This window comes from Gorilla gorilla, chromosome 4 (assembly GCF_029281585.2).
Source record: "Gorilla gorilla gorilla isolate KB3781 chromosome 4, NHGRI_mGorGor1-v2.1_pri, whole genome shotgun sequence".
Lineage (NCBI taxonomy): Eukaryota > Metazoa > Chordata > Mammalia > Primates > Hominidae > Gorilla > Gorilla gorilla.
In genome coordinates, this window is record NC_073228.2 from 175,043,782 (window position 1) to 175,067,718 (window position 23,937).

General features: G+C 38.6%; 1 protein-coding gene and 1 pseudogene across 5 annotated transcripts in view; both read left to right on the forward strand.

The window, feature by feature from the left end:
- Nucleotides 1-23,937, forward strand: part of RANBP17 (RAN binding protein 17) — a 428,680-nt gene that overhangs the window by 362,443 nt on the left and 42,300 nt on the right. For all 5 annotated transcript variants that reach the window (XR_010133994.1, XR_010133993.1, XM_019028430.4 and 2 more), the window contains 2 exons: nucleotides 8,783-8,997; nucleotides 10,537-10,675. Coding sequence is in view for 3 of the 5 variants with exons in the window: in XM_019028430.4 (XP_018883975.4) it covers nucleotides 8,783-8,997; nucleotides 10,537-10,675 (354 nt within the window). In the remaining 2 variants the exon portion in view is untranslated. The remainder of the gene's footprint in view (nucleotides 1-8,782; nucleotides 8,998-10,536; nucleotides 10,676-23,937) is intronic.
- LOC101140139 (ubiquitin carboxyl-terminal hydrolase 12-like) lies at nucleotides 18,767-20,972 on the forward strand (annotated as a pseudogene).

The following is a 23,937-nucleotide window of genomic DNA, read 5'->3' on the forward strand; positions in this document are numbered from 1 at the left end:
TTTGAAATATTGAGGTTAAAAGTTAATGTTTTTAAGATTTTTATATCTGCTAATATGCTCATAAAATAACCTATACAAAATCTTTTATTCAAAAAAGGTGGTGAATCATACTTAAATTTGTAATTAAATTATTGGACAACATTACTCTGAGAGTTCAGAAACAAAATTACATCAGTGCTGAAATTCCATCTTCTATGTCAGCAACTTATGCTGTAAAGTTAAGGAAGGTATGGAACCACCATAAGTATACAGCCTGGGGTCCACTTGTACTACCATGTCTTTTTCTATCATGTTTTTCTGTACCTATCACTTTCTTTCTCATCTTTTTTCATGCAAAATAATTTTTTTTTCTTTTCTCTAACTATAAAATAATATACCCATGGGGGGAGAAAATCCAGCAATGTTATTTCAAAACAAATTCTGTAAGCTTTAAATTTTTCATTTTTCACTTGGTACAGGAAAAGAAAACCCCCCCATTCATCACCCAAAGTTAACCATTATTAACAGTTTAGTGTATGTGCCCTTCTATGCTTTTTATGTGTACATATACACATATTTTCCCAAAAGCGATATCATAATATACTTGCTAGTCTGTAATTTGTTGTTTTTTATTTATATTATGGTCATTGTTCTATGTTAACATATATAAATCTACCTCATCTTTTTAAATAGCTGCAAAATATTCCATTTTATAGTCATACTATAATTTATTAATCGCCTTTAGCTGAACATCTGCTTTTCCATTATCATACATAGTGCTTCAGTCAATAACTTTGTACATTCAGCTTTGTGAGTTTCAGTCATTCATTCAACAAATGCGTAATAAGAACAGCAGGTGCTGTTCCAGGTTCTTTGGATACCTCAGTGGGCAAACCAAAAAAGAAATTAACTAGTAATTAGAAGGTAGGCTGGGCGCAGCTGCTCATGCCTGTAGTCCTAGCACTTTGGGAGGCTGATGCAGGATTGCTTGAGCCCAGGAGTTTGAGACTAACCTGGGCATCACTGTGAGACCCCGTCTCTATAAAAAAAATTAGAAAAGTAAAAGAAGGTAATAAGTGCTATTAAAAAAGAAAGAAAGAAAGAAAACAGATTAGGATAAGGGGGCATCTAAGTCCCAGAGAGTGAAACGACAGAAACTCTAATTCACTGCTGGTAGAACGCAGAATGGCGCAGCCAGTTTAGAAGACAGTTTGGCAGCTTCTTATGAAACTAAACACAGTCATTGTACGATCCAGTAATCATGCCCCTTGGTATTTATCCAAAGGCATCGAAAACTTATGGTCACACAAAAACATGCACACTGATACTTATAGCAGCTTTATTCTTAATTGCTAAAACTGATTTTTTTCAATAGGTGAGTGGATAAATAAACAATAGTACACCCAGACAATGGAATGTTATTCAGCACTAAAAAAAAAAATAAATAAAGCTATAAAACTACAAAAAGATATGTAGGAAACGCAGTGCCTCTTACTGAGTGAAAGAAGCCAATCTGAAAAGCCTTACATACTGTATAATCCCAACTACATGACATTCTGGAAAAGGGAAAACTATGAAGACAGTAAAAGCTCAGTGGCTGCCAGTGGTTAGGAGACAGTGAAGGATGAATAGGCAGAGCAGAGGATTTGGGGGCATTGAAACTCTGTGTGATACTATAATGGTGGATGCATGTTCATTATACATTTGTCCAAACCCATAAAAGGTACACCACCAACAGTGAGCGCTGATGTAAACTATGACATTGGCTGATAATGATATGTCAATGTAGGTCCAGATTGTAACAAATGCACCACTCTAGTGGGGGATGTTGATAGTAGGGAAGCTGTGCATGTGTGGGGGCAGGAGATGTATGGTAATCGCTGTACCTCTCTCTCAGCTTTGCTGTGATCCTTAAACTCCTTATTGTTAAAAAAAAAAAAAATACACACATCTTAAGTACCAGGGATTTAGGGACATGTTGCATTATTAGAGTGGTCAAGGTAGGTCTCATTGAAAATATGACATTTGAATAAAGACTTCCAGTAAATGAGGGAGTTAGTCACGTGGATTCCTTGAAGACCAGTCTAGGCTGAGGAAACAGCAAGTGGTAGAGTCTTAAGGCGGGAGCGTATCTAGCTTGTCTGAAGGGCAGCAAGGAGGTCAGTAGCTGAAGCAGATTGAACAAAAGGGAGAGTAGTAACAAGAACAGTATCATATAAGGCCTGTAGCCCACTAACATCACTTTGACTTTAACTCTAAATAAAATAGAGGGCCTCTAGAACATATTGAGTACAGGAATGACATGACCTGACCTAAGTTTTTAAAAAATTACTCAGGCTGCTATATTAAGGATAGACTATAGAGGATTAAAGGTATAAGCAGGGAAGTCAGATTGGACAATATTGCAGTAATTCAGGCAAAGTTTGATACTGGCTTTGAACAAAGTAATAGCAGTGGGAGTGGTCAGATTTTGGATATATTATGAAAGTAAGACAAATCAAATTTCTTGATTCATTGGGCAAAAGGTAGGACAGAAAAAATGTAGTCAAGAGATTTGAGCACAAGCAACTAGAAAGAAGTAGTTGCCATCAACTGAGATGGAGAAGGCTAAGATGGGTGTGGGGGACCAAAGTTCCCTTTTGGTTATGTTGAATTTGAGATGTCCATTAATACCCAAGTAGAGATGTTGAATGCCAATATGGATTTTTGATTCTGGAGTTTGGAAAATAGGTCTAGGGAGTCCTTTGACTCATAGATGATATTTAAAGCTGCAGAACTAGGTAAGAACTAGGAATGAGTGTGCATGCTTCATCAGCACGCCTACTACAACTAGGGGTGAGTGTAAATATAGAGGAAGACTTAGGTTTGAGCTCTGGTGCACTCCAATGTTGGAAGGTAAGAAAGAAGAAGGAACTGGCAAAGAAGAGTGAGAAGGAGAGAACACTGAAGAAAATCGAGAGAATGTGTCTTGGAAGACGAGGTGGTCACCTGTGACCTATCGAAAGCTGCCAGTCAATCAAGTAAGATGAAGGCTAAGAGTCAGCCATTACCTTTAGCAACCAGAAGTCACTAGTAACCTTGAAAAGGGCACTTTGAGTGGAGCGGGCGTAAAAGAGAATGAGAAGAGAAGAAATGGAGACAATGAATTGAGCAATATCTAGCAGGGGAAGTAAGGCCAAGAGAAGTTTTGGCATGTGTCTTTTTTTTCTTTTTTTCATGGAAGAGACAATAGTGTGACTTGTATTCTGATGAGAATGAGCCAATGGCAAACAAACAAACAAACAAGATTGCGTATAGAGAAGGGCAAAAATTGTTGGTGCGTTGTCCTTAAGCACATAAGAGAGAGGAGATGGGAACTAGTTGGACATGTTGAGGGATTGACTTTTACTAAAGACAGTATATGTGAGTGCAAATGCTAGTAGAAAGGTATAAATGGTAGGGAATATTTGTATTAGAATATAGAAATTGATGTACACACACACACACATATTTTTTCCAGATGGGGTCTCACTCTCATCCAGGCTGGAGTGCAGTGGTATGATCATGGCTCACTGCAGCTTCAGCCTCCTGGGCTCAAGTGATCCTCCCACTTCGGCCTCCCAAGTAGCTGGGACTAATGATGCATGCCACTACACCTGGCTAATTTTTTGTAGAGATGGAATTTTGCCATGTTGCCCAGGCTGATCTCAAGCTACTGGACTCAAGTGATCCATCCGCTTCAGCCTCCCAAAGTGCTGGGATTACAGATGCAAGCCATTTCACCCAGCCTTTTAAAAATATTTGTAATAAGTGTCACCAAATTGCCTTCTAGAATGGTTATACTAATTTTGTATTCCCAACAATTTTTTATTTTTCTAAATCCTTATCAACACTGCATTGTGTTATCTTTTTTAATCTGAAAGGGAAATATTATATTCCCTCCAGTCTTTGCAGCTTCAGTTCTGTCCCACACCATTTATGTCCAGAGACCTTGCTGGTTTGCAGAGACAAGAGTGGGTTGAGTGGCCTGAAGTAAAGGAATGTCAGCAAGTTGCAGTTCTCTTCGCATAACTGCTCCTTCCAATGATAAGTGAAGACATTCAGCCTGTACAGTTGTCAGCTAGCTATCAAATTCACTTTAAAATTTTAGAGATTAAAAGAGAAAAAGAAAAGGTAAATCAATGTGATTGATTGCTTTGTAAGCCAAGAAATAACATTGTTTATACTGTTAGTTTCTCCTGGTATAAGATACTACGGTGGTATATGTTATCCCTTGCATCACTTTTCTAAGTATTTTGAGGCGTAGCAAATTGGTGGAATGGGAAGCAAATAGCAAAACTGTAATCCCCTGCAGCTAATTCTCTATTGAAGAAACACAAGAGGCTGTCAAATGATAGAGTATTGACCTTACTTTGAATTGTGTAAATGAAAAGGACTAGAGGGAAGTGACATTATTTTATACCGCACACACTCAGCTTCACCTCCTCTTCTTTTTGAGGCTATAGTTCCTCCAAATGTGAACTTACAGGAAAAAAAAACTGAGCCCCAAGTACTGTGTATTGTCATAGTTTACACTTATAGAGCACTGTGCCAGCTACTTTACATATGCTGTCTCCTTTACTCCACGTAAGAGCCTTGTGAATTATAGGTGTTATTATCCTCATTTTGTAGATGAGGAAACTGTGAAGTACACAAGTTAATAATCTGCTCAGATACCTAGATAGTAAGGAAAGATCTGGGATTCAGGCCAGGTCAGTATAAGTCAAAAGCCCACACTGTAAATCAGTACCTTCTGTACTATATGTTTATCTTCTGTTACAATATTATCTTATTATGTAGTTCTCCAGCTGAGGCCTGTGAAAGAAAGCCATTCTTCTTTGGGTAATGGGAGTCTCTTCTGAAGAGGAAGACATCCTGGAATCAGTCACTCAGCAAAAAGGATGGGTCTCAGGAGAAAAAATAATTAAAAAGAAAATACACCTGAGAGTCGGTCGCAGATGAGCAGGAGATGTGACATCTTCCTATGTGTATCCCTCTTGAAAAGTACATCTTGAAAGTTGTCTAGAAGGGTACTTCTGAGTGCTGGAAGCTAATAACAACAACAAAGTCCTCTCCATGAAGGACAGAGAGTGGAGGTGAAGAAGGAGAACCCCAAGCAGTTCTCTTAAGCTATTAATGAGGAAAATATTTCTAGTAAGCCAAATTATGTAGATCAGGAATTATCTGTGCTCATTTCCTAGTTGTTTTCCCTCATTATTTGATGAGATTTCTTATACTGCTACAGCAAGTACAAGAGTAAGAATGGGAATTCCATAGTACTTGTGCCTCCATTCCCCGTTATTGCCTTTGGCCAGGTTAACCATTCAATTCACAGTATTCTTTTCCCCTGAGCCCCAACATAGCCTCAGCATCTATCTTACCCAGCTTAAGGATGTTACAGTATCTTTTTCCCCTCCCCAAATTATGGCAAATGTACTCAGTGGGAAACAATTAGAGTTTTTCCTTTTAGTTCTAGCCTTTGAAAGTCTGTTTTATTTCAGTAAAGTATGATTTATTTGTGTGCTGCTACAGTAGTACCAAAGTAGCAGCTGTTACTGGTTTTAGTAGCTGCTAACCTGGCAATGCCATCATCTCCTAGCTGTCCATCAGTGCAATGTAGATCTCCCTCTTAGGAAGGAAATGCTGACAAGGAAGGAATAGAACTTTCTAGGTGTGGAGTGGAGCAGGGAGGACAAGGAGGGATATCATACCTAGAGAGGAAGATCAAAAGCAAACCTAAGCCCTGTCACTTTTGTTTATACTAATGTGGGTCTAACTCCTAGATTTTCAGCTTTTTGAGGGCAGGATCAACAATTTCAGTAAGTATTGCTGAATAATACTTATTGAATAAAGCTGCATTCCAGTAAATAAATGGATAACATGGCCAAGCCTTCTTTTCCATGGTCTTTTATTATCGCCGTGGAATGCTGAGGCACTTGAGCAAAATGAGGTAGTTTCCTATTTCAAAAGTATTCATCATTCTACTGTTGCAAGGTCAAAATAGTATATTAATTACTGTCTTAACCCATTTATGCCTAGTCTTCCATTATTAAGACGCTAAGCTTGTGGGAGTTATTTGTATCCTACTGCTCAAGGTCATCGCCAAGGTCTGATTTTTCACACAAAAAAATTTGCAACCTTCGGCATAAATGGGTTAATACAGATGTATCTGACATAGTCCAAAAGGCAGGACATATATGCCAAATTGCAATACTAACATAGAGATAACAGTTATGATTCTAAATAATATTTCTGATGATAGATTATGCAGTCCTTTACAGATTTTTTTTCCCAATCAGGCAGTTCTTGGCCTGCCTATTTCATCTGTTGCTACAGAATATAGGACCTTTCCTTTCCCTCTAAGGATATCAACATAAAAAGGCCCCAAAAGTTTTCTCACTTTTACCCTGGCCTTCCCAACAAACACAAAACCAGTGAAAATTACCAAAATTACCCTAGCTCTTTTCATCACATGGGTATACAGTGCTGTTCTTTCTTGGGAAAGGGAAGGAGGGAAAATGTCTAACCTTGGTTTAAATTGAATTTGAGGCAAAGGTAGAAAAACAGTGGTTTAGAACTGTTCTTTTCTGAAGTGCCTGGCTTTCTTAGACCTTCATGCCTTTGCACTTCATCTACCCAGAGTACACTCCTCTGTTTACAAGTCCATGCGGCAACTTCAATTATCCTTCAAACTTAGCCTGTTCTGTGAAGCCTTTCCCCCTGCCCTCCTGCCAAAGGAAAGTTAGTCTCTTTTACTGTTCACATAACATCTTGACATACCTCTCTGATGGCATTTGTCACATTGTATGGAATTATTTATTTACAGATCTGTTTCCCCCAACGGAGTGAACTCCCTCAGGGCAGAGATTTTATTTTATTCATTTGTTTATACTAACACCTCACACATAGTAGCTGTTAAATAAATGCTGTCATATTGAGTTGAATCTTTATGCAACTATTGTTATCTCTCTAAGGTAAGTTACATTGAGATCATGAAAGAGGGTACAGAATTTGGTATTGAGTAAATTACCAGATATGCTTCAGCCTTCTAGACAGTGGTTTTGTCATTCAGATATATAAATTATAAGTAAAGTCATATGGACTTCTAAGGCTACACAGAAGAGAATATGCATATGGAAATGCTCCACATACATGGAACAGATCAAGGCAGATCAAGAAGAGGGAACCTTTACCCTGTGCTGGTCCTGTGTTTCATGCTCTGCTAGAAGTATTGGTCCTTCTTAACCTCTTAGTACACATGTGATTACCATAATATATATATGTCAGTCAAGCTTCAAACCAGGAAAAACAAGCATGATAATACTTTTGGAACGGATAACTTATTTTAGAAATTAGACCTTATACAATCTTAGGCAAAGATGGGGAAATAGGGCCAAAGGGGGGAGTTGGAGGTTCAGGGGAAAAAAAATCACTGATCAGCCCTCCTGAAATAATGGCATAGACAAGTTGGAATTTGCAGGGAAATCTAGAAACCAGGCACATTTAGGTGCTAGAGTAGAACTATGAAAGGATTAGGGGTGAGAAGGTAGCTGGTGTTATGGTATAGAAGTCAGTAGAAGGCTTTGCCTCTGCATAGCTATTGCTTCTGTAAGTGTGCTACCACCTGTTTGGTGGTGGGCTTGGAGATATTGGTCAGCAGGGCTGGTAGTTCTAGACACAAACAGGACAAGGAAGAACAAGGACAAAGTGAAACCGAGCAGCATTACTACCTGTTACTCTTACCACCTCTACCCACAGCAACCTTTAGAAAGTCAAGGCAGCTACTCCACTCCCAGCATCCAAATCTCACACAAATGTCTCTTTTGGCCAATTCTAGCCCACAACCATAAAGGGAAGTGGATTCTAAGAAACTTAATTCTTGCTAGCTAAGTTGACACGGTGTAAGCCGCTATATTATACTTCTAAATTTTGTAAATTGAATTTAGTTTCAATTTTAGAAGCAATACTCATTTGACCAGGAAAAAGCAGAGGTAAGAAACATATATTACTTTATATTTTTTTAAAACATTATCAAGTATTGCCTAGTAACATACTTACTAGCACACATTTCAGAAACAGAAATTATTGATTGTAAATGCTAACTACTACAGAAGATTTTAGGGTGATCATACAAACATTTCTTTGTCTTCTGATGGTCAACACAGAATTTAAGTACAATTTTTAAAACAATCATCTCTTGAGATCTTCTGAAGAAGGATCTAAGAAGAAAAAGGAAGTAATATTTACTGTACACTGCACCAAGAACTTCTGTGTGTGTTATTTCATTGAATTCATATACCAAACCTGTGAGGCTCCTAAAAATGAAGTAACTCAAGATCAAATTCGTATAAAAGTTTAAAAATTTGCCGAGAATTTAGGGTAATTTACATCTCAGTCAGGTTATCTTTTTCTCTTGACTTAGTTTTATCCTACTTTTTAAAATTTTTTACTGACAGGATAACACATAGAGTAAAATGAATAGTCTTAAGAGTACAACTTAATGAAATTTTACATATCTATGTATACATCTGTGTAATCACCATGCAGATAAAAATATAGAGCTTTTCCAATATAAGGATATTGATTTTTCCTTGGGCCTTTTGTACTTCCAGGTAAACTGCCATATGTATTTATATTTTTTATTACAATGAATAAAAAAAAATTCTTAAAAATATGCTGGGAGGAAGTGAACATTAGCAGTAAAGTAAAAATGTTAAATAGTGTGTCCCATAACTGCTTTGAATGACATCTACTTATGTCACTTTCTGCTTTTATCCTAAAACAGGTAATCAGATCCTGTCCCTTGGGAGCCTCTCAAAAGATCAGATTTATCCAATGAAACTCAAGGGCATCTCCATCTGCTATTCAGCTCTCAAGTCTGCCTTGTGTGGAAATTATGTCAGCTTTGGCGTCTTCAAGTTGTATGGGGACAACCATTTTGACAATGTACTCCAGGCTTTTGTCAAAATGCTGCTGTCAGTGTCCCACAGTGACTTGCTTGTAAGCAATCATGCATCATGGGAGTGTTTGTATGAAATGTGAAGTAACACCACCACAGGCCTGGAAGTGTTATAATGAAGCCCAGGGAGTTAGCCTAGAACATTTTATGTTTTAAGACAGCATACTTGATCTAACTTGCAGAATTTGGAAAACTATAGTGGCTTTTTTTTTTTTAGCATCTCTGCCTGATTATATAGAAACCAATATGTGCCCAATGTAGTAGCAGTAATTACTTGAGTAACATAGCCAAATCATGCTTAGGCTTAGTTCAGGCTTTCCCACCTGCTCCCACTCAAGGTTACAAGTAAAATCTGGAAGGCCTTTGTTAGTCAACCTGTGTAAGAAATGCTTCTTGATCTCCTAGTGGACTAGTGCATCATCTTCCACCTTAATAAACTAATCTTGGAATGGCTGCATCTCAAGCCAAAGAGAGGACTTCCTTGTAGTAGAATGGAATGATCATTGAAGGATATGTCTGTTAGACAGAAATTACAAAGTAGAAACTTGAGTCAAATCAGCCATATGTTAAAATCACCTCATCAAAGAGTTACTTCACTACAGTTAAAGTCCACCAAGACAACTGGTATGATTCCAAGAATTTTTCTCTAATTTTTTTATTCTAATAGTCAAACAAACCTTCAACTCAGTAATTCTCCAACTTGAAGGTGCATAAGACTCTCTTAACATGTATTAAAAATGTACATTTCAGAGCCTACACTAGAGCTTGTCATTTAGTGAGTCTGAAGTGGGGATCAGGAAACTGCGTTTTTAACAAGCACCCCAAGTGATTCCTATTGAGTTGGTCTTACCACTTTAAGAAATGCTCCTCTGGTTTCTCTTTTTTTTTTTTTTTTTTTTTTTTTTAGAGGCAAGGTCTTGCTGTGTTGCCCAGCCTGTTCTTAGACTCCTGGGCTTAAGCAATTCTCCTGCCTCAGCCTCCCAAGTAGCTGGAATTACCAGCATGAACCTCCATGCCCGGCTTCTCTAATTTATCTTACAAGTGTGTTTCTTTGATACTGGTTTGGATTGCATTTGAGATTTTTCAGGTATCTTTCTCATGCACTTATCTTTTGCCTGTAGTGTATGGTAAATATTAAGCCCTTTACCAAATTATTATTTAGTTAGATGGATTAGCATTATATTAATACAACAGACTATGGTGCCAAATCCCATTATAACAGCAAATGTCTTTGTGTTTAAAAAACCAACAAAAAAAAGGTTTCCTAGCGACTGTTAAGCGCTGTTCAGTGTTACAGTATTCCAATCCAGAAAAATAATTCACACAGTCTTCTAAATATCATACTGCAGGGATTTTACTTTTAAGTGCTAACCATATAAGGTAAAGAGATCAAGAGATTCCTATCAGAACCCCTTTAAATGCTGGATTGGGACTCATTATGTCATTTGCTCTATGTATTTATTGACCTTGTGTTTAAATAAGTTTACAATTTCCGGTATTATAAATGACAATTTTCACTGGACTGTAACATGTATTTTTCTTCTCTGTGGCTTGACATTTAGTATATCTCTGTGTTGTAGCAATACCGGAAGCTGAGCCAGTCTTATTATCCACTCCTGGAATGTCTCACTCAGGACCATATGAGCTTCATCATCAACTTAGAGCCTCCTGTACTCATGTATGTTCTCACATCTATCTCAGAGGGACTCACTACTCTTGGTAAGGATCATAGAGGACATTGTTTCCATAGGAAAAACTTGATTATGGGTTTTTAATGTATGTGATTATTGAGACTATCATCCTACAAAGGGGGAAAAGATATTGTGAACCCAAACTGAAAGATTATAATTATTACTTGCAAGTGGGAAAAATGTATTTCTTCATATTTTGATACATAGTCAGTTATGTTTTAATCAGCTTTACTGAGGTATAATTTACATACAATAAAATTCAGTGACTTTAAGTGGATAGTTCAGTGAGTCCTTGTACAAATGTGTACATGTACGCAAACATAACCACCGCGACCAATATGTAGCACATTTTTATCACCACAAAAAGCTCCTTTTTTTCCTCCTTCTAATCAATCCCTTCCCCCTACCTCTCACCCCAGGAAACTAATGCTTTCTCTCACAATAGTTTTCTTTTCCAGAATTACATTCAAGTGGAATTGTATAATATGAAGTTATTTGTGTCTGGCTTCTTTCATTTAGCATAGTGACTTTGAGATTCATTCATGTTATTTTGAAAATCAATTAGTTTATTCCTTTCTATTGCTGAGTATTATTCCATTGTATGGATTATTAGTTTGTTTATTCACCAGCTGATGGACATTTGGGTTACTTTCATTATTTGACTATTTTGAATACAGCTATTATGAACATTCCTGTACAAGTATTTATGTAGGTAAATTTTTTTTATCTCTTGGGTACATACCTAGAAGTGGGATTTCTAGGTTATATGCTAAGTGTATTTTTAACATTATAAGAAACTAACAAACTGTTTCCCAGAGTGACAGTGACAGCATTTTGCTGTCACCAACAGTATATGAGGATTCCAGTTGCTCTGTATACTCACTAACATTAACATCTTTTTCATCTTAGCCATGATAGTGGGTGTGAAGTAGAATCTTCAAGTTGACTAATCTTTTCTTCTGTGATACCTAATCTTCTATTAATACTGTATTTGGGGCTGGGCGCGGTGGCTCAGCCTGTAATCCCAGCACTTTGGGAGGCTGAGGCGGGTGGATCACCTGAGATCAGGAGTTCAAGACCAGCCTGGCCAACATGGTGAAGCCCCATCTCTATTAAAAATACAAAAAAAAATTAGCCAGGCATGATGGTGGGTGCATATAATCCCAACTACTCAGGAGGCTGAGGCAGGAGAATCACAGGCACCCAGATGCACCCAGGAGGCAGAGGTTGCAGTGAGCCGAGACTGCACCATTGCACTCAGCCTGGGCAACAAGAATGAAATTCTGTCTCAAAAAAAATATTAAAAGATTTTAGCTGGGCACGGTGGCTCATGCCTGTAATTCTAGCATTTGGGGAGGCCAAGGCAGGTGGATCACCTGAGGTCAGGAGTTCAAGCCTAGGTTGGCCAACATGGTGAAACCCTGTCTCTACTGAAAATACAAAAAATTAGCCAGGTGTGGTGGTGTGCGCCTGTAGTCCCAGCTACTCGGGAGGCCAAGGCAGGAGAATCACTGAGGATGCAATGAGCCAAGATCGCACCACTGCACTCCAGCCTGGGCAACGAACGAAACTCCATCTCAAAAAAAAAAAAAGGAACCGTATTTGTTTTCATTTTAGACATTATATTTTTATTCTCTAGAATTATTTTTTATTTATTTATTTATTTTTAGACAGAGTCTGACTCTGTTGCCCAGGCTGGAGTGCAGTGATGCAATCTCAGCCCACTGCAACCTCCGTCTCCCGGGTTCAAGTGTTTCTCCTGCCTCAGCCTCCCGAGTAGCTGGGATTACAGGCATGCACCACCACACCCAGCTAATTTTGTTTTTTTAGTAGAGACGGGGTTTCTCCATGTTGGTCAGGCTGGTCTCGAACTCCCGACCCTGGATGATCCTCTTGCCTCAGCCTCCCAAAGTGCTGGGATTATAGGCATGAGCCACTGCACCCAGCCAATTTTGATTTTTTTATGTGGATTTTATTCTGTCCTGCAGTTGAATAACTTTTGGATCAGTTTGACTCATTTGAGATCGGATGGCAACTCTTATTTTGGAGTAACTGGGCCCCACCACTAAAGTGTTAACCTTATGACATTCCAGTGCTCCATGTGTTGTGAAGTTCCTCCACAAATGACTTCCAGCTTGTAATCTTCAGGAATTATTTGGCCTATTGCTTTTCAGTGGTTCTTTACCCAGCCTTGGGAGTTTCTTCTCATACTTTTTTTTTTTTTTTTTTTTTTTTTGAGATGGAGTCTCGCTCCATCGCCCAGGCTGGAGTGCAGTGGCATGATCTCAGCTCACTGCAACCTCCGCCTCCTGGGTTCAAACAATTCTTCTACCTCAGCCTCCCAAGTACCTGGGATTACAGGCATGTGCCACCATGCCCAGCTAATTTTTTTGTATTTTTAGTAGAGACAGGGTTTCACCTTGTTGGTCAGGCTGGTCTCAAACTCCTGACCTCAAGTGATCCAACCACCTCAGCCTCCAAAAGTGCTGGGATTACAGGTGTGAGCCACCGCACCCGGCCTTTTCTCATACTTTTATAAGTCACTGTTCAGACAAACACTGGAGAGGACTCCCTTGGAGGGCCGTAGAACTCTCTTATGTAGGTCCCACACTCTGGTACTCTGTACTACAAGTTTTAGCTGCTTTAGCCTTCCCAGATTTCAACCTTTTATTCTCCAACTCAGTGAGCCTGTTTGGCTTTGTTTGGGTTTTCCCTTTACTAGCCTGCAATCTGGAAACTGCTCTGGGCAGTAAACTTGAGCAATTGTTTTCCTCCTCTCTGGTTTAATGATCCTGTACTGCTTGTTGTACAATAATTGAAAACCATTGTTTCGTATAATTTGTCCTGTTTTCTAGTTGTTTGGCAGGAGGGCAAATTCTCATAGCAGTTAATTCTTCATGGAATAAGAAGAAATTCTGTCTTCTATTATTACAGTTTGGCTGGACATTCTTTTATCTTACATCATAGTAAATACTTGAAGATTTTGAATTAGTTTCAGTTAGCTATGTTATTTTCAACATGTGATCTTGTTAAGACTTAGAATCTGCATTTTAACAGACTTTCAAGGGCATCTTGACAAAGTGGCATTACGAAGGGAATACTGAACTTGGATTTAAGTCCCAGCACTACCACTTACTACTTGTGTGACCATGGGCACATGCGGTGTGCCTGCTGCTGTCATAGGTGTTTCATGTGGATACTTGACTCTCTTCATTCTCAGAACCATTTGTATACCAAAAGCAGGTTAGGTACTCTAAGAGCACTCTTTATTCTTATATTCTACTTGGTTGTAAGCTTCTGAAGGGCAGGAGCAGTGCCTTACTCACTACTTTATTTCCAGCTCCTAGCATTATAGTAAGTGTTCAATAAATATTTACTGAATGCATTAATTAGATAATATTATTTTCATTATACAGATGAGGTAAGCTGTGGCTCAGAGAGGTGAAACAATTTGCCTAAGATCATAAAACTAATAAGTGAATGACCTAGGAATCATTCAAACTCTAAAACCCCTTCTTCCTCACCACACTACCCTGCTAGATCTACCTGATAAAGGTCACAGCTTTGACAGCTAGAGGCCTGGTAGAGATGATTTTCTTTGTACATATTGGTGGTTTATCTTCAGCCTCTTGTATTGTTGCAAATTCACATTGTAGCCACTGGATAACTCTGGCAGGTGAATTTGGGCTCTGTGTCATCAAGAAAGGGGACTATTTAGAATGTTGAAAGTAACTACTTGAATTTTTCCTTTCCCAACAATGATATATTTTAAAAAGAGGAATTTATTGGTATTGTTTGGACTACAGGCAGGTTTAATTTCTATTGTTGCCTTGATGGAAAAAATAAGGAGGTACAGAAAAGTTGAATCAGTGATAGAGTGATGACTTGCCGAATATTCCAAAAATGATACAAAAAATTTTAGTTAATTTCATTCATTAGCATTTTTAATTTCATGCTGTCTTTTTAATCATCCATCCATTCTCTGCCCACCCCAACCCACAACTCTTATGCACAGACACCAAGCACAGTGTCTTCAAAAAGCTGCTCTTACTAATGGCTCTGAACTCCTTCATTCAGTAATTATCAGTTGTGCATATACTATGTACCAAGTACCTTTCTAAACCTTGGCAGTACTGAAGGGAACAAGACAGATAAGATTCCTGCCCACATGAAAGCTTGCATTCTAGTGGGAAGAGATAAGCAATAATTGAACAAACAAATACACATGCCAAAAAAATCAAGTCATTATATGCGCTAAACAAAGAATTAAAATGGGGTGGTGGAAAAAGAATAAGTCAAGATGGCTGACTGAAGACATCAGACATCTGCCCTCTCCCAAAAGAAGAACCAAAATTATGAATAGATAATCTTATACCTCGAATAGAACATCTAGAAGAGAAGACTAGAGTCCTATAAAGAACTCACAGGAAGGCTGGGCGCATTGGCTCACGCCTGTAATCCCAGCACTTTGGGAGGCAGAGGCGGGCAGATCACGAGGTCAGGAGATTGAGACCATCCTGGCTAACACGGTGAAACCTCGTCTCTACTAAAAATACAAAAAAATTAGCCGGGCGTGGTGGCGGGCGCCTGTAGTCCCAGCTACTCGGGAGGCTGAGGCAGGAGAATGGCGTGAACCCAGGAGGCAGAGCTTGCAGTGAGCCGAGATCATGCCACTGCACTCCAGCCTGGGCAACAGAGCGAGACTCCGTCTCAAAAAAAAAAAGAACTCACAGGAAACATTTAAGGCACAGAAAGAGAAGGAAGCAAGCAGCCAGCTCGGCCAAGATTGGCCAGAAAGCCCAGAGGGGCTCAGTATTGCAGAGAAAAGGGTAAATGAGAGAACTTAGGCAGTCCACGTGCCTGCCACAGACTACTGCAATCTAAACCACATGAAAGCTTTTCTACCCTTACGAACTCTTAACATTAGCATGAGCAGTGATTTGAAGACCCTGTAAAGGCATTGCACCAGCCAGGGAACTGGTGCTGGGTCACTCACCCTTCCAGACCTGAAAAGGTGCAGCAGGGTACCATTTGAAGAGTGCAGCCATCACAGGACTGCATCTGCCCCTGGAAACCACAGCCCTTGTATCTCCACATCCTGAGAATTCCTGCTGACATTCCCCAGTGTCCACCCAGAGAGCTGCACTCACCCAGCCTGCACCACTCAAGACCCAAAGGGTCATCCTACCACTGCTACTTCCATCACCCATGCCACGTGGGCCACCCAAGGACCCTAGAATCTGCTCGCCCACCCAGCCTACCGCTGCTACTACCAGCATATGTGCAAGCCACCTGGAGGCCCAAGAATCAGCTTGCCCGTAATTGCCAACACAAGTGCCAGCCTATACCACCCTGGGGCACAAAGACAGGCACGTTCATCCCACCATTGCCACCACTGGGCCTGAAGACTGAGACCTGCCTGGTTTCCCAGCTCCCAGCACAAATTTGCCACAGCTTCCACTAATAACTGCACCCTAACCCTCCAAGAAAGTTACAGAAAGCACTAATGCTACTTACAACCGAAGAAATAATACTACACTACTATACTACTGCATACATCCACAATCAAAGCCAAAGTGCCCTACCCAACCAATACCACAGATACTTCTTCAGGAAAAATGCCTCCCCTATGAAAGTAAATTCAAAAACAAGAAAAAGTGACTGTTAAACTGGATGTACAGATATCAACATAAGGCTACAGGAAACATGAAAACAAGAAAATATGACACCTCCCAAGGAACACAGTAATTCTCCAGCAATAGATCTTACTCAAAAAGAAATTTTCAAAATCCCAGATAAAGAATTCAAAATACTGATTTTAAAGCAGCTCAGTGTGTTATAAGAGAAATCTGAAAAACAATACAAATACAATTCAGGATATGAATGGGAACATTACCAAAGAGATTTAAAAAAATAAATAAATAGAAATTCTGGAACTGAAGAATTCATTGAGGGAAATACAAAATACATTTGAAAGCTTCAATAGTTGGCTAGATCAGGCAGAAGGAGGAATCTCAGAACTTGAAGACGGGACTTTTTCAAATAATCCAGTCAGACAAAAAAAATTTGAAAGAAAAAGAATGAACCAAGCCTTCATGACATATGAAACAACATAAAGTGATTGAATATTCAAATTGCCAGCATCCATGAGGACAGAGACAAAGGATTAGAAAGCCCATTTACAGAAATAATAGATGAAAATTTCCCATTTATTACAAGAAATGTAGACATTCACATACAGGAAACTCAGTGATCCCTAGGAAGATACAATGCAGAAGGGTCTTTTCCATGGTACATTATAGTCAGAATATCTATAGTAAAACTTAAAGAGCAAATCCTTAAAACTGCAAAAGAAAAGCATCTAGTTACCTATAAAAGGAACCCCATCAGGCTAACAGTGGATTTCTCAGCAGAAGCTTTACAGGCCAGAAGACAATGGAATGATATATTCAAAGTACAGAAAGAAAAACTGGCCAAGAATACTACATCCAGTAAAATTAACCTTTGTAAATGAAGGAGATATAAAGTCTTTCCAAGAGAAGCAAATGCTAAGGGAATTTGTTTGTTACCACTAGACTGCAGCCAGAAGAAATGCTCAAGGGAGTCCTAAACCTGAAAACAAAGGATGACATTTACCATCATGAAAACACACAAGAGTTTAAAATTCACTAGTAAAGCAATCACACAAAGAGAAGAAAGGACTAAAATGGTACCACAACAGAAATTCACCAAACCACAATTAGTAAGAGAAAAAGACGGGAAAAAAGAATATGTAAAACAACCAGAAAACAGTTAACAATATGACAGGAACAAACCTTCACATATCAGTAATAGCCTTGAACATAAATGGATTTAAATTATCCAGTTAAAAAGATATAGAATGGCTGAATTGATTTAAAAAAAAAATTTGATCCAACTATATACTGCTTACAAGAAACTCACCTTGGCAGTAAACACATATAGAGTGAAAGTAAAGAGAAGGAAAAAGATAATCCACACAAACAAAAAACAAAAGCGAACAGGAATAGCTACCCTTGTATCAGATAAAACAGACTGTATATCAAGAAAAGGGGAAAAAAGACAAAGAAGGTCATTATATAACGATAAAGGAATCAATCCAGCAAGAGACTATAGCAGTTCTAAATATGTATGTACCCAACACTGGAACACCTGGATTCCTAAAATGACTAAATTTGAAGAGACACACTACAATATAATAATAGTGGAGGACTTCAACATCCCACTGTCAGCATTAAACAGATCATCTAGACAGGAAGTCAACAAAGACACTTTGCATTTAAACTGGACTTTAGACCACATGGAATTAACAGAGCTACAGAATCTACTCAACTACAGAATATACATTCTTTTCATCGGAACATGGAACATTCTCTAGGATAGACCATATGTTAAGCCACAAAACAGGTCTCAACAAAAGTTTTTTTTAGAGACAGGGTCTCACTCTGTCACCCAGGCTGGAGCACAGTGGCGTGGTCATGGCTCAGTGCAGCCTTGTGTTCCCAAACTCAAGCAATTCTCCTGCCTTAGCCTCCCAAGTAGCTGGGACTACAGGCATGTGCCACCATGCCCAGCTTTTTTTTTAGAGACAGGTTTTTGCTGTGTTGTCCAGGCTGGTCTCAAACTCCTGGGCTCAAGCAATCTGCTCACCTTGGCCTCCTAAAGTGCTGGAATTACAGGCATGAGCCACCGCACCTGGCCCAACAAATTTTTAAAAATTGAAATCATATCAGGTATCTTCTCAGACCACAGTGGAATAAAACCAGAAATCAATACCAAGAGGAACTTGGAAACTATACAAATAAATGGAAATTAAAGAACACGCTCCCGGATAATCATTGGGTCAATGTAAAATTATAGTGGGAAAAAAAAAAAAAAAACTCGAAACAAATGAGAATGGAAACACAACATACCAAAACCTGTGGGATATAGCAAAAGCAGTGCTAAGAAGGAAGTTTATAGGCTTGAGGGCCGGTGGCGACGAAGGCAGTGGCGGCCCAGCGGGCTCGGTGTGTGGGTCCGTGGCGGCTCGGGGTCCGCCCGCGGGCTGCGGTGCGAGCAGGTGGCCCGGTTCCCCTCCTCCCGCGCCCGCCCCCGCCGCTGTGATTGGGTGGAAGATGGTGCTGGCCGGACGTAAATCCTAGTGACAGTCTCCAAATTCGCTTCCATCTGTACCATGAGTGCCAGTGCTTCGGCATTAGAGAAAGAGATTGGTCCAGAACAGTTTCCAGTGAATGAGCACTATTTTGGATTAGTCAGTTTTGGGAATACCTGCTACTGCAATTCAGTTCTTCAAGCACTTTATTTTTGTCGTCCATTTCGGGAAACAGTTCTTGCATAGAAGAGTCAACCTAGGAAAAAGGAGAGCCTTCTTACATGCTTAGCAGATCTCTTCCATAGCAGAGCCACTCAGAAGAAAAAGTTGGAGTAATACCTCCCAAGAAGTTCATCACAAGATTACGGAAAGAAAATGAGCTTTTTGACAACTACATGCAACAGGATCCCCCATGAATTCTTAAATTACCTACTAAATACAATTGCTGATATTTTACAAGAAGAGAGAAAGCAAGAAAAACAAAATGGCCGCTTACCTAATGGTAATATTAATAATGAAAATAATAACAGCACCCCAGACCCAATGCGGGTTCATGAGATTTTTCAGGGAACATTAACTAATGAAACCAGATGTCTTACTTGTGAAACTATAAGCAGCAAAGATGAAGATTTTTTAGACCTGTCTGTTGACGTGGAACAAAATACATCAATTACTCACTGCTTAAGGGCTTTCAGCAACACAGAAACTCTATGCAGTGAATACAGGTATTACTGTGAAGAGTGTCGCAGCAAACAGGAAGCACACAAACGGAGGAAAGTTTAAAAACTGCCCATGATTCTAGCTCCACACCTGAAGAGATTTAAATATAAGGATCAACTTCATCGATTTACAAAACTCTCTTACCAGGTAGTTTTTCCTTTAAAACTTAGTCTATTTAACACTTCAGGTGATGCCACCAATCCAGACAGAATGTACAGCCTTGTTGCTGTTGTGGTTCACTGTGGAAGACTTATTTGTAGACTTGCTTCATATGAAAGTGTGGAGGGTGTGTGCAGCCTCATTGTCAGCATTGGTCCCAGTCGAGGCCATTGTATTGCAATAGCTAAGAGTCATGATTTTTGGTTGTTGTTTGATGACGACATTGTAGAAAAAATAGATGCACAAGCTATTGAAGAAGTCTACGGGCTGACATCAGATATCTCAAAGAACTCTGAGTCTGGTTACATCCTTTTCTATCAGCCTCGGGATTGAGGGGGAACCGTGATGAAGAGATACTTTCTGCCGCATTTCTTCTCTGGTTATTTTGGAAAGGATCAAGCACTGATTTTTCAAGAAAAGAGAAAATGCAGGAAGCTCAGGGGGCAGTAGCACACTTTGCACACGATAAAGCAAAGACGATGGATTGACAAGCCCTTCCGATCACGGTAGTTGATTTATTTGCTCAGGTATCATGCTCTGTACAGTTCCATTCAACAAGGAGGTGAAATCAGAGATACCAGTTCCTCTTGTAAAACAGCCTTCCAGTATTAACATGCATTTTCTCTTTATTAATTGCACCAATAATGCTATGAATTCCTTGGGGGTGCAGTAGAAAGAATTGGAATCTGTGCTGTACTGATAAGGAGATGATGTTGAACACACTGCATAAATTTGCCTGGTTCAGTATGTATAGAAGCATATTCAGTGGCCTTTTCAAGAGTAAACCAGAAACACTTTTGGGCCCAACACTTGCAGTTGCCTTCCTGATGTAAAAACTAACATGCTAGATAATCCAGTGTCAGGAAGACAAAGATGTTTTGGTTCTCTGAAGAAGCTTATAATAATACACGTAGGGAGCAATTGGTCAAAAGTGGCTTTTTGTTTCCCCAAGGGGAAAGACTGGCTTTGTAATCATAATTTTTTCCTTATTTATTTTACTTAAAACTGGTAGAGTCTAAGTATTGTATGAAGTGCCCATGATTCTGTCAGTAAATTTGAGCATATTTTTATTAGTTAATGTCAGTTTAAGTAGTCCTTTTGTTTGTTTCTATTTTTAAGGTGAATTTTAAATTATATTTGAAATCAGTAAGATACCTTGAGAAAAACTGCAATGAGAGGAGGTAAATATCCTTTTTCAGGAGGAACTGATATCTCTGGCCAAATATTTGTCCTTTTATTATGGTTTCTAAATCAGTTATTTTCTTCAGCTTTAATTTCATAAAATTAAAAAACTATAAAAAAATTCCTGGCTCGGCGCGGTGGCTCACGCCTATAATCCCAACACTTTAGGAGGCTGAGGCGGGCGGATCACGAGGTCAGGGGATCGAGACCATCCTGGCTAACACGGTGAAACCCAGTCTCTACTAAAAATACAAAAAATTAGCCGGGTGTGGTGGCACGCGCCTGTAGTCCCAGCTACTTGGGAGGCTGAGGCGGGAGAATCACTGGAACCTGGGGGACGGAGGTTGCAGTGAGACGAGATCATGTCACTGAACTCCAGCCTGGGCAACAGAGCGAGACTCTGTCTCAAAAAAAAAAAAAAAAAATTCCTGTAGTTGTTGGAATAATTAAAAATTCTAGTGCAGTGGTGGTATACCAATCTTTAGAATTCTTAAGTATTCTAATGTTCCAAGTTGAGGTCATGCTTGGGAAAATCATGTCATAGCATTTATGTTATTTTCAGATGTCATTTTTTTACCCTGGAAAGAAGTAATAATGTTCATCATAACCCTAGCAGCCTGGATAGTGAGCTAAACAAACCCTTTGAAGATTACATTTTAATCAAGTAGACTAGGAATACAAAAAACAAGTCTTTACTCCCCTTCCACCCACCTTTACAAATCTTACTGGAAGGGTGTTCAGAAATTAAAATTTGTGTTTGCTAAGACTTTATTCTGTTGGGGGTTTTAAGAAGTAATATATGTACATAATATATGTAAACCATTGCAGTTTTTTTGGACACTTTTCCATGCATCTGTAAGTTGTCTGACAGTAGCCGAATGTAACTTGCAGAAAATTATTGAAAGTTATATTCAGGATAATAGCAATCAGGCGTTGGATGTTCTTTATTAAACTCTTTTCAGGCAGTAAATTTTTTTAAAAATCTGTCATTTTCTAAAATTCTTTTGCTAAAACTGTTGACAATGGAAAAACAAACAACAAAAAGGAATGTTTTTAGTCTGCTGCTATTATTAACATTTATTATCTGTATCTTTTGGCTCAGTAGATGACTTCACCTATTTCTTCCATAAGCAGATCTTTAACAGGGTCACTTAGGTAATTGGGCTGCTTAAACAGATGTGCTGGGAGAAAATTATAATATTTAGTATTTGTACTAAATATCAGAAGTATTTTGACAAGTTTCTCTTTAAGATAGTTTCTAAAGCCTTACCCTGGCTAGAGATGTTTTGTACAAATTATATATAGCCTGCCTGATCTACCAACATGCCACAGAGAATCACAGTCAACAATGTGGGGAAAGTCAGGGCAGTGGAAGTGGATGCACACTTTGTATTTTGAGGGCTTAAATCAAATTGTCTTGAAATTAAAGCTGTATTTCTGCAGCTTTCAGTACAGAGAAAAAGAGGAAAGTGAAGCTGTGTCAGTTTTAACATTAGCTATATCACAACATGTTTAAGAAAGATAGATGAAGTCATTTGCATTAAAGTACAGTATTGAAATACTACATTGTGTTTATTTTTACGTTTTTGCATTAAAAAAAAACATGCAGTAAAAGCCAAGTTAAATTTCATATTAAAGCAAGTTCTAGTATATGTATTGAGTTCCTGGTAGTCACATACCTTGTTCACATCTACACCATACTTCATAGTATGATTTGTAAGGGGAGGGACTGTGGGGTGACAGTTTTACATTTACTTTTTCTTCTTAATGCAGCTGGATCTAAGTAAAATGTTTTGAAGTTTATCAAAAATTCAATATACTTTTAAAACATATAGGGTCAGGGTTGGGGGAGAAAATACAGGTATAGTAAGTAAGAAGTGACCTATGAAGAAAGCGTTGTGAGGTTATATGTTGGTTGACTGTGATTAAAATGTGGGGCTGGTTTAAGTTGTAAATGGTGGCTGATTGCTGTGTAACTATGTACATGATTGTTAGGATGGCTGTCCTATATTTTGTATATTGGAATAAAAATTTCTATAAATTATTGTAACTAAAAGAGTAAATATTCTAAATTAAATCCCACTTCTTAAGTCACGTGGCTTCTGTCTTGGAAATTTTACCTTTAAAAGATTATTTATTTAAGACAGGAACCAGGAGGCTTGGGAATAGGGAAAAAAGGAAATGTTGTATTATATGGGTCTTGTGGCCTCTAACCATCGGTATAGGGTTTTTTCTTTCCTTGATGGCAGTAGAAATACCTCATTTTCATAACATAACTACTCTTGATACTTTCTTTAAAAACACTTTTTATCAAAGATTCTATCATGAGGTATTTGACTGGGAGCTGAGAGGCTAAAGCGCTCATGTCCTGGCTCTTCAGTGAATTTAACTGTGTGACCTTGGGCAAGTCACTTAACCTCTCTGTGCTTCAGTCTCACTGTCTTTTAAAATGGGAGTAATACCTACCTCACAGGGTTGTTGTGGGGATTAATTAGAGATAATGTCTGTAAAACATTTAAGGTTCTTGAAGAAGGCACTATGTAGATACAAAATAATATCTATTAAAGTTGGTTTATTTGTGGGAAAAAAAGAAGGAAGTTTATAGCAATAAATGCTAATATCCAAAAAAGTGGAAAGATTACAAATTAACAATCTGACAGTGCACCTCAGGGAGCTAGAAAAGCAAGGAAAAACCAGACCCAAAATTAGCAGTAGAAAAGAAATAGTAAGGATCAGAGCAGAACTAAATGAAGTAGAGACTAAGAAATAAAAAATACAAAGGATCAACAAAAGAAAAAGTTGGTTCTTCTTCAAAACGGTAAACAAAATAGGTAAACCACTAGCTAGACTAACCAAGAAAAGACCCAAATAAAACCAGAAATGAAAAAGGAGGTGTTACAACTGATCACAGAAATATGAAAGATCATCAGAGACTATTATGAACAATGATATGCCCACCAACTAGAAAGCCTAGAAAAAAAATGGATAAGTTCCTGGAAACATACAAGATTCTGAGATTGAACCAGGAAGAAATAGAAGTCCTGAACAGACCAATAACAACTAGTGAGATCAAATCAGTAATTTAAAAAAAAAAAATCCCAGCAAAAAAACTCAAG